This window comes from Oncorhynchus tshawytscha, linkage group LG05 (genome assembly GCF_018296145.1).
Source record: "Oncorhynchus tshawytscha isolate Ot180627B linkage group LG05, Otsh_v2.0, whole genome shotgun sequence".
NCBI lineage: Eukaryota > Metazoa > Chordata > Actinopteri > Salmoniformes > Salmonidae > Oncorhynchus > Oncorhynchus tshawytscha.
The window spans coordinates 86,498,000-86,514,392 of record NC_056433.1 but is presented as its reverse complement, the minus strand read 5'-3'; the positions used below and the strand labels follow the sequence as shown (position 1 = coordinate 86,514,392).

The window sequence follows — 16,393 nt, the reverse complement described above, 5'->3', positions numbered from 1 at the left end:
GGCTGAGTGATACAGAGTATCTAGGCTGAGTGATACAGGGAGGCAGTATCCAGGCTGAGTGATACAGAGAGGCAGTATCCAGGCTGAGTGATACAGAGTATCTAGGCTGAGTGATACAGGGAGGCAGTATCCAGGCTGAGTGATACAGGGAGGCAGTATCCAGGCTGAGTGATACAGAGAGGCAGTATCCAGGCTGAGTGATACAGAGAGGCAGTATCCAGGCTGAGTGATACAGAGTATCTAGGCTGAGTGATACAGAGTATCTAGGCTGAGTGATACAGAGTATCTAGGCTGAGTGATACAGAGTATCTAGGCTGAGTTATACAGAGTATCTAGGCTGAGTGGTACAGGGAGGCAGTATCTAAGCTGAGTGATACAGGGAGGCAGTATCTAGGCTGAGTGATACAGGGAGGCAGTATCTAGGCTGAGTGATACAGGGAGGCAGTATCTAGGCTGAGTGATTACAGGGAGGCAGTATCTAGGCTGAGTGATACAGGGAGGCAGTATCCAGGCTGAGTGATACAGAGTATCTAGGCTGAGTGATACAGGGAGGCAGTATCTAGGCTGAGTGATTACAGGGAGGCAGTATCTAGGCTGAGTGATACAGGGAGGCAGTATCCAGGCTGAGTGATACAGAGTATCTAGGCTGAGCGATACAGGGAGGCAGTATCTAGGCTGAGTGATACAGGGAGGTAGTATCCAGGCTGAGTGATACAGAGTATCCAGGCTGAGTGATACAGAGAGGAAATATCTGGGCTGAGTGATTACAGGGAGGAAACATCTATGCTGTAGGAAATGGTGTGTCAGTGTTTGTGTTCATCTGTTCATCCCCACAATTACGGTAAGATACGTGAGACACTGGTAATTGGAAGGGATCCCAATGCTACCAGCACATGAAGAGTAATCACACTGCACGTATCTATCACTGCTACGCTGGGGCATACAGACGCACGAGGACTCAACAACACTGACAGACTACCTGGTTACTGCTACCAGCACTAGAACTGACATGCCCACACACTGATGGAGCACAGCGTAATCACTCACACACACACCTTTCTGCTGTACACATCTGGGGTTGGAGCTGGACAATGTGGTTTGGGTGTGTGTGTGTGTGTGTGTGTGTGTGTGTGTGTGTGTGTGTGTGTGTGTGTGTGTGTTGTGATATAACAGGTACCATAGGGATGGAGGAGAGGTTCAGGATTTGCAATCTGCAGCACAAATCTGTATCTAAATGGACCTACCGCAATCCCACCCTGTACACTGTGACCTACCGCAATCCCACCCTGTACACTGTAACCTACCGCAGTCCTACCCTGTACACGGTTATCTACTGCAGTCCTACCCTGTGACTTACCACAGTCCTACCCTGTGCCCTGTGACCTACCGCATTCCTACCCTGTAACCTACTGCATTCCTACCCTGTAACCTGTGCCCTACTGCAGTCCTACCATGTTCCCTGTGACCTACCGCAATCCTACCCTATGACCTAACGCAGTCCTACCCTGTGCCCGGTAACCTACTGCAGTCCTACCCTGTACCCTGTGACCAACCGCAGTCCTACCCTGTGCCCCGTGACCAACCGCAGTCCTACCCTGTGCCCTGTGACCTACCGCAGTACTACCCTGTGCCCGGTAACCTACTGCAGTCCTACCCTGTACCCTGTGTCCTACTGCAGTTCTACCCTGTGACCTACCACAGTCGTACCCTGTAACCTGTGACCAACCCCAGTCCTGCCCTGTGACCTACCCCCTCCTACCCTGTGCCCTGTGACCTACCCCAGTCCTACCCTATGCACTGTGGCCAACCACAATCCTACCCTGTAACCTGTGACCAACCCCAGTCCTACCCTGTAACCTGTGACCAACCCCAGTCCTACCCTGTAACCTGTGACCAACCCCAGTCCTACCCTGTGCCCCGTGACCAACCGCAGTCCTACCCTGTAACCTGTGACCAACCCGTCCTACCCTATAACCTGTGACCAACCCCAGTCCTACCCTGTACCCTGTGACCAACCCCAGTCCTACCCTGTGCCCCGTGACCAACCCCAGTCCTACCCTGTGCCCTGTGACCTACCCTAGTCCTACCCTGTAACCTGTGACCTACCCCAGTCTACCCTGTGCCCTGTGACCAACCCCAGTCCTACCCTGTAACCTGTGACCTACCCCAGTCCTACCCTGTGCCCTGTGACCTACCCCAGTCTACCCTGTGCCCTGTGACCAACCCCAGTCCTACCCTGTAACCTGTGACCTACCCCAGTCCTACCCTGTGCCCTGTGACCTACCCCAGCCTACCCTGTGCCCTGTGACCAACCCCAGTCCTACCCTGTGCCCCGTGACCAACCCCAGTCCTACCCTGTGCCCTGTGACCTACCCTAGTCCTACCCTGTAACCTGTGACCAACCCCAGTCCTACCCTGTAACCTGTGACCAACCCCAGTCCTACCCTGTGCCCTGTGGAAACCACAGGAAAACAACACACAGACTCCGAGTGTATTTGGATGCAACATGGTTTTGCACAGACTCTGACAGTCCTTCTCCCAGCCACCTCCTCTCTCAAAACACAAACAGCAAGAGGGGTCATTTTCATTGTAACATCACACTGCTCATTCACAGTGACAGGTTGTAAACTACCCAATACTGTCTCTAGCCAACAGCTCAGATCAGAAATGATTAGTTGATTTATGGGAAATATCCACTCCAACCCAAATATTACAGATAAATTACTAGTTTTATCAGTCATCACAGCACATTCACTGTCAAATCTATGACTTGACAAATGCAGTGAGTTGCAATGAACTCTGGTGTTGTAAACGGCTCTATCTGTACGTTCCTCATATTTATTAAAGGGAATTATTTATCCGCTACAACTCAATAATATGCCCATAATTTGACAGGTCAAAGCACATGAAACCTAAAGAAATAAGACGAGGAAAGGGAGTATCATCCATTCATATGAACTCTGATACATTGATCAATGTATCTGGCTCAAAACAAGAGCATTTACGGTTAATCTATCCTGGGATTAGTGTACAGAGTAAATACTGTAGCCTGCTAGAGTAAATACTGTAGCCTGCTACAGAGTAAATACTGTAGCCTGTTAGAGTAAATACTGTAGCCTGCTACAGAGTAAATACTGTAGCCTGCTACAGAGTAAATACTGTAGCCTGCTACAGAGTAAATACTGTAGCCTGCTAGAGTAAATACTGTAGCCTGTTAGAGTAAATACTGTAGCCTGCTACAGAGTAAATACTGTAGCCTGCTACAGAGTAAATACTGTAGCCTGCTACAGAGTAAATACTGTAGCCTGCTACAGAGTAAATACTGTAGCCTGCTACAGAGTAAATACTGTAGCCTGTTAGAGTAAATACTGTAGCCTGCTACAGAGTAAATACTGCAGCCTGCTACAGAGTAAATAATGTAGCCTGCTAGAGTAAATACTGTAGCCTGTTAGAGTAAATACTGTAGCCTTCTACAGAGTAAATACTGTAGCCTGCTACAGAGTAAATACTGTAGCCTGCTACAGAGTAAATACTGTAGCCTGCTACAGAGTAAATACTGTAGCCTGTTAGAGTAAATACTGTAGCCTGCTACAGAGTAAATACTGTAGCCTGTTAGAGTAAATACTGTAGCCTGTTAGAGTAAATACTGTAGCCTGCTACAGAGTAAATACTGTAGCCTGTTAGAGTAAATACTGTAGCCTGTTAGAGTAAATACTGTAGCCTGTTAGAGTAAATACTGTAGCCTGCTACAGAGTAAATACTGTAGCCTGTTAGAGTAAATACTGTAGCCTGCTACAGAGTAAATACTGTAGCCTGTTAGATAAATACTGTAGCCTGTTAGAGTAAATACTGTAGCCTGTTAGAGTAAATACTGTAGCCTGCTACAGAGTAAATACTGTAGCCTGTTAGAGTAAATACTGTAGCCTGCTACAGAGTAAATACTGTAGCCTGCTACAGAGTAAATACTGTAGCCTGTTAGAGTAAATACTGTAGCCTGCTACAGAGTAAATACTGTAGCCTGTTAGAGTAAATACTGTAGCCTGTTAGAGTAAATACTGTAGCCTGCTACAGAGTAAATACTGTAGCCTGTTAGAGTAAATACTGTAGCCTGTTAGAGTAAATACTGTAGCCTGTTAGAGTAAATACTGTAGCCTGCTACAGAGTAAATACTGTAGCCTGTTAGAGTAAATACTGTAGCCTGCTACAGAGTAAATACTGTAGCCTGCTACAGAGTAAATACTGTAGCCTGCTACAGAGTAAATACTGTAGCCTGTTAGAGTAAATACTGTAGCTTGCTACAGAGTAAATACTGTAGCCTGTTAGAGTAAATACTGTAGCCTGCTACAGAGTAAATACTGTAGCCTGTTACAAGGGTGGGACTGGATGGGGGGACTGGATGGTGTTCAGAGATAGATAGAAAGGGTTGAGGGTAGCTGAAGGACGGGATGGTGTTCAGAGATAGATGGGAGTGGTTGATGGTAGCTAAAGGATGGGACTGGATGGTGTTCAGAGATAGATGGGAGGGGTTGAGGGTAGCTGAAGGATGGGACTGGATGGTGTTCAGAGATAGATGGGAGGGGTTGATGGTAGCTGAAGGATGGGACTGGATGGTGTTCAGAGATAGATGGGAGAGGTTGATGGTAGCTAAAGGATGGGACTGGATGGTGTTCAGAGATAGATGGGAGGGGTTGAGGGTAGCTGAAGGATGGGACTGGATGGTGTTCAGAGATAGATGGAGGGGTTGAGGGTAGCTGAAGGATGGGACTGGATGGTGTTCAGAGATAGATGGGAGGGGTTGATGGTAGCTGAAGGATGGGACTGGATGGTGTTCAGAGACAGATGGGAGAGGTTGATGGTAGCTGAAGGATGGGACTGGATGGTGTTCAGAGACAGATGGAGGGGTTGGGGGTAGCTGAAGGATGGGACTGGATGGTGTTCAGAGATAGATGGGAGGGGTTGATGGTAGCTGAAGGACAGGATGGTGTTCAGAGATAGATGGGAGGGGTTGATGGTAGCTGAAGGACAGGATGGTGTTCAGAGATAGATGGAGGGGTTGAGGGGAGCTAAAGGATGGGACTGGATGGTGTTCAGAGATAGATGGGAGGGGTTGGGGGTAGGCAAAGGCGGGGACTAAAAACAAACATAATGTAATATATACTGTCTGTAAAATGTAAATAAACTCAGCAAAAAAAGAAACGTCCCTTCTTCAGTTCCCAGTCTTTCAAAGACAATTTTTAAAAATCCAAATAACTTCACAGATCTTCATTGGAAAGGATTTAAACACTGTTTCTCATGTTTGTTCAATGAACCATAAACAAGTAATGAACATGCACCTGTGGAACGGTCGTTAAGACACTAACAGCTTACAGACGGTAGGCAATTAAGGTCACATTTATGACAACTTAGGACACTAAAGAGGCCTTTCTACTGCCTCTGAAAAACACCAAAAGAAAGATGCCCAGGGTCCCTGCTCATCTGTGTGAACGTGCCTTAGGCATTCTGCAAGGAGGCATGAGGACTGCAGGTGTGGCCAGGGCAATACATTTCAATGTCTGTACCGTGAGACGCCTAAGACAGCGCTACAGAGAGACAGGACGGACAGCTGATCGTCCTCGCAGTGGCAGACCACGTGTAACAACACCTGCACAGGATTAGTACATCTGAACATCACACCTGCGGGACAGGTACAGGATGGCAACAACAACTGCCCAAGTTACACCAGGAACACACAATCCCTCCATCAGTGCTCAGACTGTCCGCAATAGGCTGAGAGAGGCTGGACTAAGGGCTAGTAGGCCTGTTGTACGGCAGGTCCACACCAGACATCACCGGCAACAGCGTCGCCTATGGGCACAAACCCACCATAGCTGGACCAGACAGGACTGGCAAAAAGTGTTCTTCACTGACGAGTCGCAGTTTTGTCTCACCAGGGGTGATGGTCAGATTCGCGTTTATCGTTGAAGGAATGAGCGTTACACCGAGGCCTGTGCTCTGCAGCGGGATTTGGAGGTGGAGGGTCCGTCATGGTCTGGGGCGGTGTGTCACAGCATCATCGGACTGAGCTTCTTGTCATCGCAGGCATTCTCAACGCTGTGTGTTACAGGGAAGACATCCTCCTCCCTCATGTGGTACCCTTCCTGCAGGCTCATCCTGACATGACCCTCCAGCATGACAATGCCACCAGCCATACTGCTCATTCTGTGCATGATTTCCTGCAAGACAGGAATGTCAGTGTTCTGCCATGGCCAGCGAAGAGCCCGGATCTCAATCCCATTGAGCACGTCTGGGACCTGTTGGATCGGAGGGTGAGGGCTAGGGCCATTCCCCCCAGAAATGTCTGGGAACTTGCAGGTGCCTTGGTGGAGAAGTGGGGTAACATCTCACAGCAAGAACTTGAAAATCTGGTGCAGTCCATGAGGAGGAGATGCACTGCAGTACTTAATGCAGCTGGTGGCCACACCAGATACTGACTGTTACTCACTCCTTTGTCAAGGGACACATTATTCCATTTCTGTTAGTTACATGTCTGTGATACTTGTTCAGTTTATGTCTCAGTTATTAAATTTTGTTATGTTCATACAAATATTTACACATGTTGAGTTTGCAGAAAATAAATGCAGTTGACAGTGAGAGGACGTTTATTTATTTTCTGAGTTAAGTATTTACAGTTGAAGTCGAAAGATTACATCCACTTAGGTTGGAGTCAATTAAACTCGTTTTTCAACCACTCCACAATTTTCTTGTTAACAAATTATAGTTTTGGCAAGTTATAGTTTTGGCAACTTGAAAAACACCTGTGGATGTTTTTCAAGGCCTACCTTCAAACTCAGTGCCTCTTTGCTTGACATCATGGGAAAATCAAACAAAATCAGCCAAGATCTTAGAAAAAAAACTGTAGACCTCCACAAGTCTGGGTCATCCTTGGGAGCAATTTCCAAATGCCTGAAGGTACCACATTCATCTGTACAAACAATAGTACACAAGAATAAACCCCATGGGACCACGCTGCCGTCATACCACTCACTTTTGTCTCCTAGAGATGAACGTACTTGGTTATTACTGCATTGTCGGAACTAGAAGCACAAGCATTTAGCTACACTCACATTAACATCTGCTAACCATGTGTATGTGACAAATCAAATTTGATTTGATTCGATTTGACTTTGGTGCGAGAAGTGCAAATCAATCCCAGAACAAAAGCAAAGGACCTTGTGAAGATGCTGGAGGAAACAGGTACAAAAGTATCTATATCCACAGTAAAACGAGTCCTATATCGACATAACCTGAAAGGCCGCTCAGCAAGGAATAAGCCACTGCTCTAAAACCGCCATAAAAAAGCCAGACTACGGTTTGCAACTGCACATGAGGACAAAGATCGTACTTTGTAGAGAAATGTGCTCTGGTCTGATGAAACAAAAATGGAACTGTTTGGCCCTAATGACCATCATTATATTTGGAGGAAAAAGTGGGAGGCTTGCAAGCCGAAGAACACCATCCCAACCGTGAAGAACTGGGGTGGCAGCATCATGTTGCTGGGGGTGCTTTGCTGCAGGAGGGACCGGTGCACTTCACAAAATAGATGGCTTCATGAGGTAGGAAAATTAGGTGGATATAATTGAAGCAACATCTCAAGACATCAGTCAGGAAGTTAAAGCTTGGTCGCAAATGGGTCTTCCAAATGGACAATGACCTCAAGCCTATAGAAGATTTGTGGGCAGATCTGAAAAAGCGTGTGTGAACAAGGAGGCCTACAAACCTGACTCAGTTACACCAGCTCTGTCAGGAGGAATGGGCCAAAATTCACCCAATTCATTGTTGGAAGCTTGTGGAAGGCTACCTGAAACGTTTGACCCAAGTTAAACAATTTAAAGGCAATGCTACCAAATACTAATTGAGTGTATGTAAACTTCTGACCCACTGGGAATGTGATGACAGAAATAAAAGCTGAAATAAATCTACTATTATTCTGACATTTCACATTCTTAAAATAAAGTGGTGATCCTAACTGACTTAAGACAGGGAATGTTTACTAGGATTTAAATGACAGGAATTGTGAACAACTGAGTTTAAATGTATTTGGCTAAGGTGTATGTAAACTTCTGACTTCAACTGTATGTGTTTGACTCAGTGTGTGAATCTATGTGTTTGACTCAGCGTGTGTGAATCTATGTGTTTGACTCAGTGTGTGAATCTATGTGTTTGACTCAGTGTGTGAATCTATGTGTTTGACTCAGTGTGTGAATCTATGTGTTTGACTCAGTGTGTGAATCTATGTGTTTGACTCAGTGTGTGAATCTGTTTGATGTGTTTGACTCAGTGTGTGAATCTATGTGTTTGACTCAGTATGTGTGAATCTATGTGTTTGACTCAGTGTGTGAATCTATGTGTTTGACTCAGTGTGTGAACCTATGTGTTTGACTCAGTGTGTGAATCTATGTGTTTGACTCAGTGTGTGAATCTATGTGTTTGACTCAGTGAATCTATGTGTTTGTGAATCTATGTGTTTGACTCAGTGTGTGAATCTATGTGTTTGACTCAGTGTGTGAATCTATGTGTTTGACTCAGTGTGTGAATCTATGTGTTTGACTCAGTGTGTGTGAATCTATGTGTTTGACTCAGTGTGTGAATCTATGTGTTTGACTCAGTGTGTGAATCTATGTGTTTGACTCAGTGTGTGAATCTATGTGTTTGACTCAGTGTGTGAATCTATGTGTTTGACTCAGTGTGTGAATCTATGTGTTTGACTCAGTAGTGTGTGAATCTATGTGTTTGACTCAGTGTGTGAATCTATGTGTTTGACTCAGTGTGTGTGTGAATCTATGTGTTTGACTCAGTGTGTGAATCTATGTGTTTGACTCAGTGTGTGAATCTATGTGTTTGACTCAGTGTGTGAATCTATGTGTTTGACTCAGTGTGTGAATCTATGTGTTTGACTCAGTGTGTGAATCTATGTGTTTGACTCAGTGTGTGAATCTATGTGTTTGACTCAGTGTGTGTGTGAATCTATGTGTTTGACTCAGTGTGTGAATCTATGTGTTTGACTCAGTGTGTGAATCTATGTGTTTGACTCAGTGTGTGAATCTATGTGTTTGACTCAGTGTGTTTGAATCTATGTGTTTGACTCAGTGTGTGAATCTATGTGTTTGACTCAGTGTGTTTGTGAATCTATGTGTTTGACTCAGTGTGTGTATCTATGTGTTTGACTCAGTGTGTGAATCTATGTGTTTGACTCAGTGTGTGAATCTATGTGTTTGACTCAGTGTGTGTATCTATGTGTTTGACTCAGTGTGTGAATCTATGTGTTTGACTCAGTGTGTGAATCTATGTGTTTGACTCAGTGTGTGAATCTATGTGTTTGACTCAGTGTGTGAATCTATGTGTTTGACTCAGTGTGTGAATCTATGTGTTTGACTCAGTGTGTGAATCTATGTGTTTGACTCAGTGTGTGAATCTATGTGTTTGACTCAGTGTGTGAATCTATGTGTTTGACTCAGTGTGTGTGAATCTATGTAAACTTCCGACTTCTAATGTATAAGAAGAAGCCTAATTGTTGTTTCCATTACTTCATTCCAATTAGGGGCAGTAGGGGAACTAATAATGGAAAAAATATATATTGAAAATAATACAATAACTTTCACATGCTGTTGTGCAAATGGAATAGACAACAGGTGGAAATTATAGGCAATTAGCAAGACACCCCCAATAAAGGAGTGGTTCTGCAGGTGGGGACCACAGACCACTTCTCAGTTCCTATGCTTCCTGGCTGATGTTTTGGTCACTTTTGAATGCTGGCGGTGCTTTCACTCTAGTGGTAGCATGAGACGGAGTCTACAACCCACACAAGTGGCTCAAGTAGTGCAGCTCATCCAGGATGGGACATCAATGCGAGCTGTGGCAAGAAGGTTTGCTGTGTCTGTCAGCGTAGTGTCCAGAGCATGGAGGCGCTACCAGGAGACAGGCCAGTATGAGCACATGACAGACGTGACAGAGTCTGGAGACGCCGTGGAGAACGTTCTGCTGCCTGCAACATCCTCCAGCATGACCGGTTTGGCGGTGGGTCAGTCATGGTGTGGGGTGGCATTTCTTTAGGGGGCCGCACAGCCCTCCATGTGCTCGCCAGAGGTAGCCTGACTGCCATTAGGTACCGAGATGAGAACCACAAGACCCCTTGTGAGACCATATGCTGGTGCGGTTGGCCCTGGGTTCCTCCTAATGCAAGACAATGCTAGACCTCATGTGGCTGGAGTGTGTCAGCAGTTCCTGCAAGAGGAGGACATTGATGCTATGGACTGGCCCGCCCGTTCCCCAGACCTGAATCCAATTGAGCACATCTGGGACATCATGTCTCGCTCCATCCACCAACGCCACGTTGCACCACAGACTGTCCAGGAGTTGGCGGATCCTTTAGTCCAGGTCTGGGAGAAGATCCCATCAGGAGACCATCCGCCACCTCATCAGGAGCATGCCCAGGCGTTGTAGGGAGGTCATACAGGCACGTGGAGGCCACACACACTACTGAGCCTCATTTTGACTTGTTTTAAGGACATTACATCAAAGTTGGATCAGCCCGTAGTGTGGTTTTCCACTTTAATTTTGAGTGTGACTCCAAATCCAGACCTCCATGGGTTGATAAATTTGATTTCCATTGATCATTTTTGTGTGATTTTGTTGTCAGCACATTCAACTATGTAAAGAAAAAAATATTTAATAAGAATATTTCATTCATTCAGATTTGGAGCAGTGTATATATATTTACAAAAATATATATATATATATGGGGGATTAGAAATTATGCAGACAATTACATTGATTGATAGACAATCTATCTATTAAAGCTGATCTACCCCCTAAAAAATAACATATCTCTGACAAAATGCTGACTATTAAGTGGATTGGACAAGAGTTTTTTGGAGAGAATGAAAGTTTTTCAGGGATAAGTACAATTAATATTAGCAGCACAGATGCAGTTCTGTTCAGGAAGTGGGAAGGACGCGACACACACAGCTCAGCCAACACTAGCTGGTTGGCAGACAGGCTCCGCCCCAGCTCCGCCCACACCAGCTGGTTGGCAGACAGGCTCCGCCCCAGCTCCACCTACACCAGCTGGTTGACAGACAGGCTCCGCCCCAGCTCTGCCTACACCAGCTGGTTGACAGACAGGCTCCGCCCCAGCTCCGCCTACACCAGCTGGTTGACAGACAGGCTCCGCCCCAGCTCTGCCTACACCAGCTGGTTGGCAGACATGCTCCGCCCCAGCTCTGCCTACACCAGCTGGTTGACAGACAGGCTCCGCCCCAGCTCTGCCTACACCAGCTGTTTGATAGACATGCTCCGCCCCAGCTCCACCTACACCAGCTGGTTGGCAGACAGGCTCCGCCCCAGCTCCGCCTACACCAGCTGTTTGACAGACAGGCTCCGCCCCAGCTCTGCCTACACCAGCTGTTTGATAGACATGCTCCGCCCCAGCTCCACCTACACCAGCTGGTTGGCAGACAGGCTCCGCCCCAGCTCCGCCTACACCAGCTGTTTGATAGACATGCTCCGCCCCAGCTCCACCTACACCAGCTGGTTGGCAGACAGGCTCCGCCCCAGCTCCGCCTACACCAGCTGTTTGACAGACAGGCTCCGCCCCAGCTCTGCCTACACCAGCTGGTTGACAGACAGGCTCCGCCCCAGCTCTGCCTACACCAGCTGTTTGACAGACAGGCTCCGCCCCAGCTCTGCCTACACCAGCTGGTTGACAGACAGGCTCCGCCCCAGCTCTGCCTACACCAGCTGTTTGACAGACAGGCTCCGCCCCAGCTCTGCCTACACCAGCTGGTTGGCAGACAGGCTCCGCCCCAGCTCCGCCTACACCAGCTGGTTGGAAGACAGGCTCCGCCCCAGCTCAGCCATCACCAGCAGGTTGGCAGACAGGCTCCGCCCCAGCTCAGCCAACACCAGCTGGTTGGCAGACAGGCTCCGCCCCAGCTCCGCCTACACCAGTTGGTTGACAGACAGGCTCCGCCCCAGCTCCGCCTACACCAGCTGGTTGACAGACAGGCTCCGCCCCAGCTCTGCCTACACCAGCTGGTTGGCAGACATGCTCCGCCCCAGCTCTGCCTACACCAGCTGGTTGACAGACAGGCTCCGCCCCAGCTCTGCCTACACCAGCTGTTTGACAGACAGGCTCCGCCCCAGCTCCGCCTCCAATTATACATCTCATGCCAATCGAATCTCTTGCTTCCCCGTAGCTAACCAGTCATCACCAACCTAGTTAGTTCTAGTTAGCTACCCTGGTTAACCTTTTACCTCAATGGGTTAAATCAAGGTCACACAGAGTGTTTTTTGGTAAGTCTTAATCAAAAGTAAACACCTCACACACATGGTTATGGGCTTTAAAAAAAAAAAGACACCTATACCATGTCACGAATAGTTGAGTTGAAATGTATTCAATTTTGAGTTTGCATCCCAATATTACACATGAGATACACTCCAGAAGACTGAAATATAACAACACGTTTTCGGGGGTTTTAAAAATATATGTTTATTAATTATGAAAAATATAAATAACATTCCACCCATAATGCCACTAGAGGGCGATGTGGTCATTTGACTGCAGGAAAGGGCTACGAAACACAAGCTGAAAACACAAGCTGCTTACCAAATGAAAAACAATTGCAGCATTAAGTTCAATAGTAAATCAACAGTCTAGCTACAGAATGTATTTCTCTGCCTGGAGTATAGAAAGGTTTTTTTGAATTTGTAGTCTCGTTCAACCCTCGTACTTTCCCCAATTGCATTTCAGAGCCAGGTTCTGTAGCCAAAGTACTAGCCAAGTCTCCCTCTTTCCCGAGAGGAAAAAATTTACTTGATTCGTCCGTTGAAAAGATGTGACCCATAATACCGGCGCATAGTTTGTTTCTTTCTATCGTGCGTTGGCGGGCCAAATTTAACAATCATAAAGCATATCGCCGGCAGTTTTAAAACTATGCAACTCGCGGACGGGACCGTTAAACATTTGTTTAGGCTACACCTTGTTCAGTGGTACCTCCATTAGCTAGCTATAGCTAACAACCTGGGGTGAGTTCAGCAGGACACAACGTTTCAGAACGTTCAGGTAGAAATATGCTAATATGCTCTGTGACATGTTGAATAAGGAACGATGTCGGCTCTATTCGTGACATTTCTATCTGCAACGTTCGATAACGTTTTGCTTGTTAGCTAGGGCCAGCTACTTTAAGTGCTGACTGTCTTCCCTGTAGCCTACTTGGTGTGTGAACTGCTGACTGCTCATATTTTGCAGCTGATTATTGACACGTCAACCAGGATAAAGGGGTGGGGCAATTTTTGACAGTTGTGGTTTTGGTAATCAGTGTCAGGGCGGTCTTGTCGTCAAAACTAAGACCGTCGCCAAAACAAAGACGGTTCTGCCGAGTTATTGGAGGAAGGAAAGAGAGGAAAGGAGAGGGTCTGTGTCTGCACATGTACTCTCACTACTGGTGTCCCCCAGGGCTCGGTTCTAGGCGCTCTCCTCATCTCTCTTTACACCAAAACCTAGGGCGAGTTCAGCAGGACACAACGTTTTAGAACGTCATATCCTCACATGGTCTCTCCTATCATTGCTATGTGGATGACACTTAACTACTTTTCTCCTTTTCCTCCTTCTGACACCCAGGCGGCGACACTCATCTCTGAGTGCCTGGCAGATATCTCAGTTTGGATGTCGGCCCACCACCTCAAGCTCAACCTCGACAAGACGGAGCTGCTCTTCCTCCTAGAGAAGGCCTGCCCGCTTCAAGACCTCTCCGTCACGGTTGACAACTCCATGCTGTCCCAGAATGCAAAGAACCTTGTAGTGCCCCTGGACAACATGCCATCAAACCCCTTGCAACTTATCAGCTCTTAGGGCTGGGTGTCTCTAGCAACTTATCCAGAACACTGCAGCCCGCTCGGTCATTACCTCCCGCTCGGTCATTACCTCCCGCTCGGTCATTACCTCCCGCTCGGTCATTACCTCCCGCTCGGTTTCTGGACATCAGTGTGGCTGAAGCGACTGTGGAACGTTGATAACAATGTCAATGACGCGACCAAGAGATGGAGGTGCAACCCATACAACTTTGGCAATACTTTGTGTCATCATCTGGTGATTCTCTCTGTGTCTCTCTCTCTCTCTCTGTCTCTGTCTCTCTCTCTGTCTCTCTCTCTCTGTCTCTGTCTCTGTCTCTCTCTCTCTCTCTCTCTCTCTCTGTCTCTCTCTCTCTCTCTCCTCTCTCTCTCTCTCTCTCTCTCTCTCTCTCTCTCTCTCTCTGTCTCTCTCTCTCTCTCTCTCTCTCTCTCTCTCTCTCTCTCTGTCTCTCTCTCTCTCTGTCTCTCTCTCTCCCTCTCTCTCTCTCTCTGTCTCTCTCTCTGTCTCTCTCTCTGTCTCTCTCTCTCTGTGTCTCTCTGTGTGTCTCTCTCTTGTTTGTAGGTGACCAAATACTTATTTTCCACCATAATTTGCAAATAAATTCATTAAAAATCCTACGTGATTTTCTTCCCTAATTTTGTCTGTCATAGTTGAAGTGTACTTATGATGAAAATTACAGGCCTCATCTTTTTAAGTGGGAGAACTTGCACAATTGGTGGCTGACTAAATACTTTTTTGCCCCACTGTGTATATATATATATATGACGTGCATATCTCTCTCTCTCTCTCTCTCTCTCTGTCTCTCTCTGTCTCTCTCTCTCCCTCTCTCTCTCTCTCTCTCTCTCTCTCTGTCTCTCTCTCTGTGTCTCTCTCTGTCTCTCTCTCTGTCTCTCTCTCTCTGTGTCTCTCTGTGTGTGTCTCTCTCTCTCTCTCTCTGTCTCTCTCTCTCTCTCTCTCTGTCTCTCTCTCTCTGTTATGCAGAACAAAATAACGTTAGGACAAGTTCTGTATGTTTGTGCACATGGAAGTCAGTGATTAATGTTTACTGTAGGTTAACGAGGCAATACAAATGTGATGTGACTAGAATGGCCCACTGTTTTCATAATTTTGACAATAACTAAAAACTAAATCATTATTTAAAATGAAGAGAAAAAAATGTGACTAAGACTTAATAATATTTTTTTTGACAAAATGACTAAGAATAGACTATATCTAAAAAAAAACACACAAAAAAAACTGGTGAGACCAGATGTGACATCCGTCCCATTCATTAAGATAAAGACCCCCCACCCCACCCCAGGGTAGGATGGGTAATGAACTATATTATGTCAAACAGACCAAACAAAGGGAGGAAAAGACATTTCACTAATATTTGTTGCTACAATGACAACTGAAGCGGTGCAAGGTACACTATTCTGCCCCGGGCAAACATGCAGCACTGAAACATCCAGGTGTGGCTAGGATAGGTTAGGTGGCTAACATAGTTGTGTGACGTCATTAGTATTTAGAATAAACTACTATAGTTTTTTTTTTTTTTTTAACATAACAGACTGCTCTAGTAACATGGTGAGGATCTGTAGCCTTGGGTAACTACAGTGTGTATTATGTCTAGAGGAATTTAGGTTCACAATCTCATGGTACAGGGATATATATCCACTGAAGACATGCGTATTTTCATTAACCATGTTGATCATTCGGACATACAAAACAAGGTTGACGATGAAATGAAGTATGTATCAGTACCCAGAATGAGTAATGAAGGAGATGGGTGATCAAGCTTCCTGGTTGCTCAGTGTCACCTGAGCAGGGCTGTATAGTATCAAACGCTGCTATTACCAAATCAGAGACATTTTATGTGCTGGAGAAGATACCCCCCAAAAACACTCTTCTAAATGAAGAGGGGTGGTTATGTGTTTAATGAAAATGTCTCCAATAATAAATGACAGTAACATGAATGATAAATAATACCAAACGACGTACCTTTATATTGCTAAACACAGATGTTGGTTTCTTCATATCTTTGACACAAATCTCCTTCTGCTGTGAAGAGTAAGGATATCCAGAGACACAGAGAGAGAGAGAGAGAGAGAGAGAGAGAGAGAGAGAGAGAGAGAGAGAGAGAGAGAGAGAGAGAGAGAGAGAGAGAGAGAGAGTCCAGTCCAGTCCAGGGCAGAAGAACTCAGCAGCAGTGACTTTCTCTATGTTGAAGAGGTAATAGCTGTCCCACAGTGTTCTACTCTGGTGAGTGTGTCAATGAGCTTTTATGGCTCACAGTGATGTAATGGGGCCAACTCAGCCCACAACTCAGCCCACAACTCCACGCGTGCATTGTTTTGAACGTAATGATGAAAAGACCATATTTGGCACACATGACCTGTTTTTACAGGCGGCAGCGTGGTGATTGTTTTTATTCAACAATAAGAAATGTCTTATGTAATTGTTTTGGACAAATATTTAATAAATAATCATAAACAAACAGAGGCAATGTTTTAATATGTATAGTTC

General features: G+C 46.1%; 1 protein-coding gene across 3 annotated transcripts in view; it reads right to left on the bottom strand.

The window, feature by feature from the left end:
- LOC112251460 (solute carrier organic anion transporter family member 2A1-like) overlaps positions 1-16,140 on the bottom strand; it is a 49,644-nt gene extending 33,504 nt beyond the window's left edge. For 2 of the 3 annotated variants that reach the window (XM_042322609.1, XM_042322610.1), the window contains exon 1: positions 15,869-16,139. In XM_042322609.1, coding sequence (XP_042178543.1) covers positions 15,869-15,904 — 36 coding nt within the window. In that variant the 5' untranslated portion in view covers positions 15,905-16,139. Of the gene's footprint in view, positions 1-15,868 lie in introns of all 3 variants that reach the window. The other variant, XM_042322611.1, reaches the window with a different exon arrangement.
- Between the last annotated feature and the right edge of the window lie 253 nt (positions 16,141-16,393).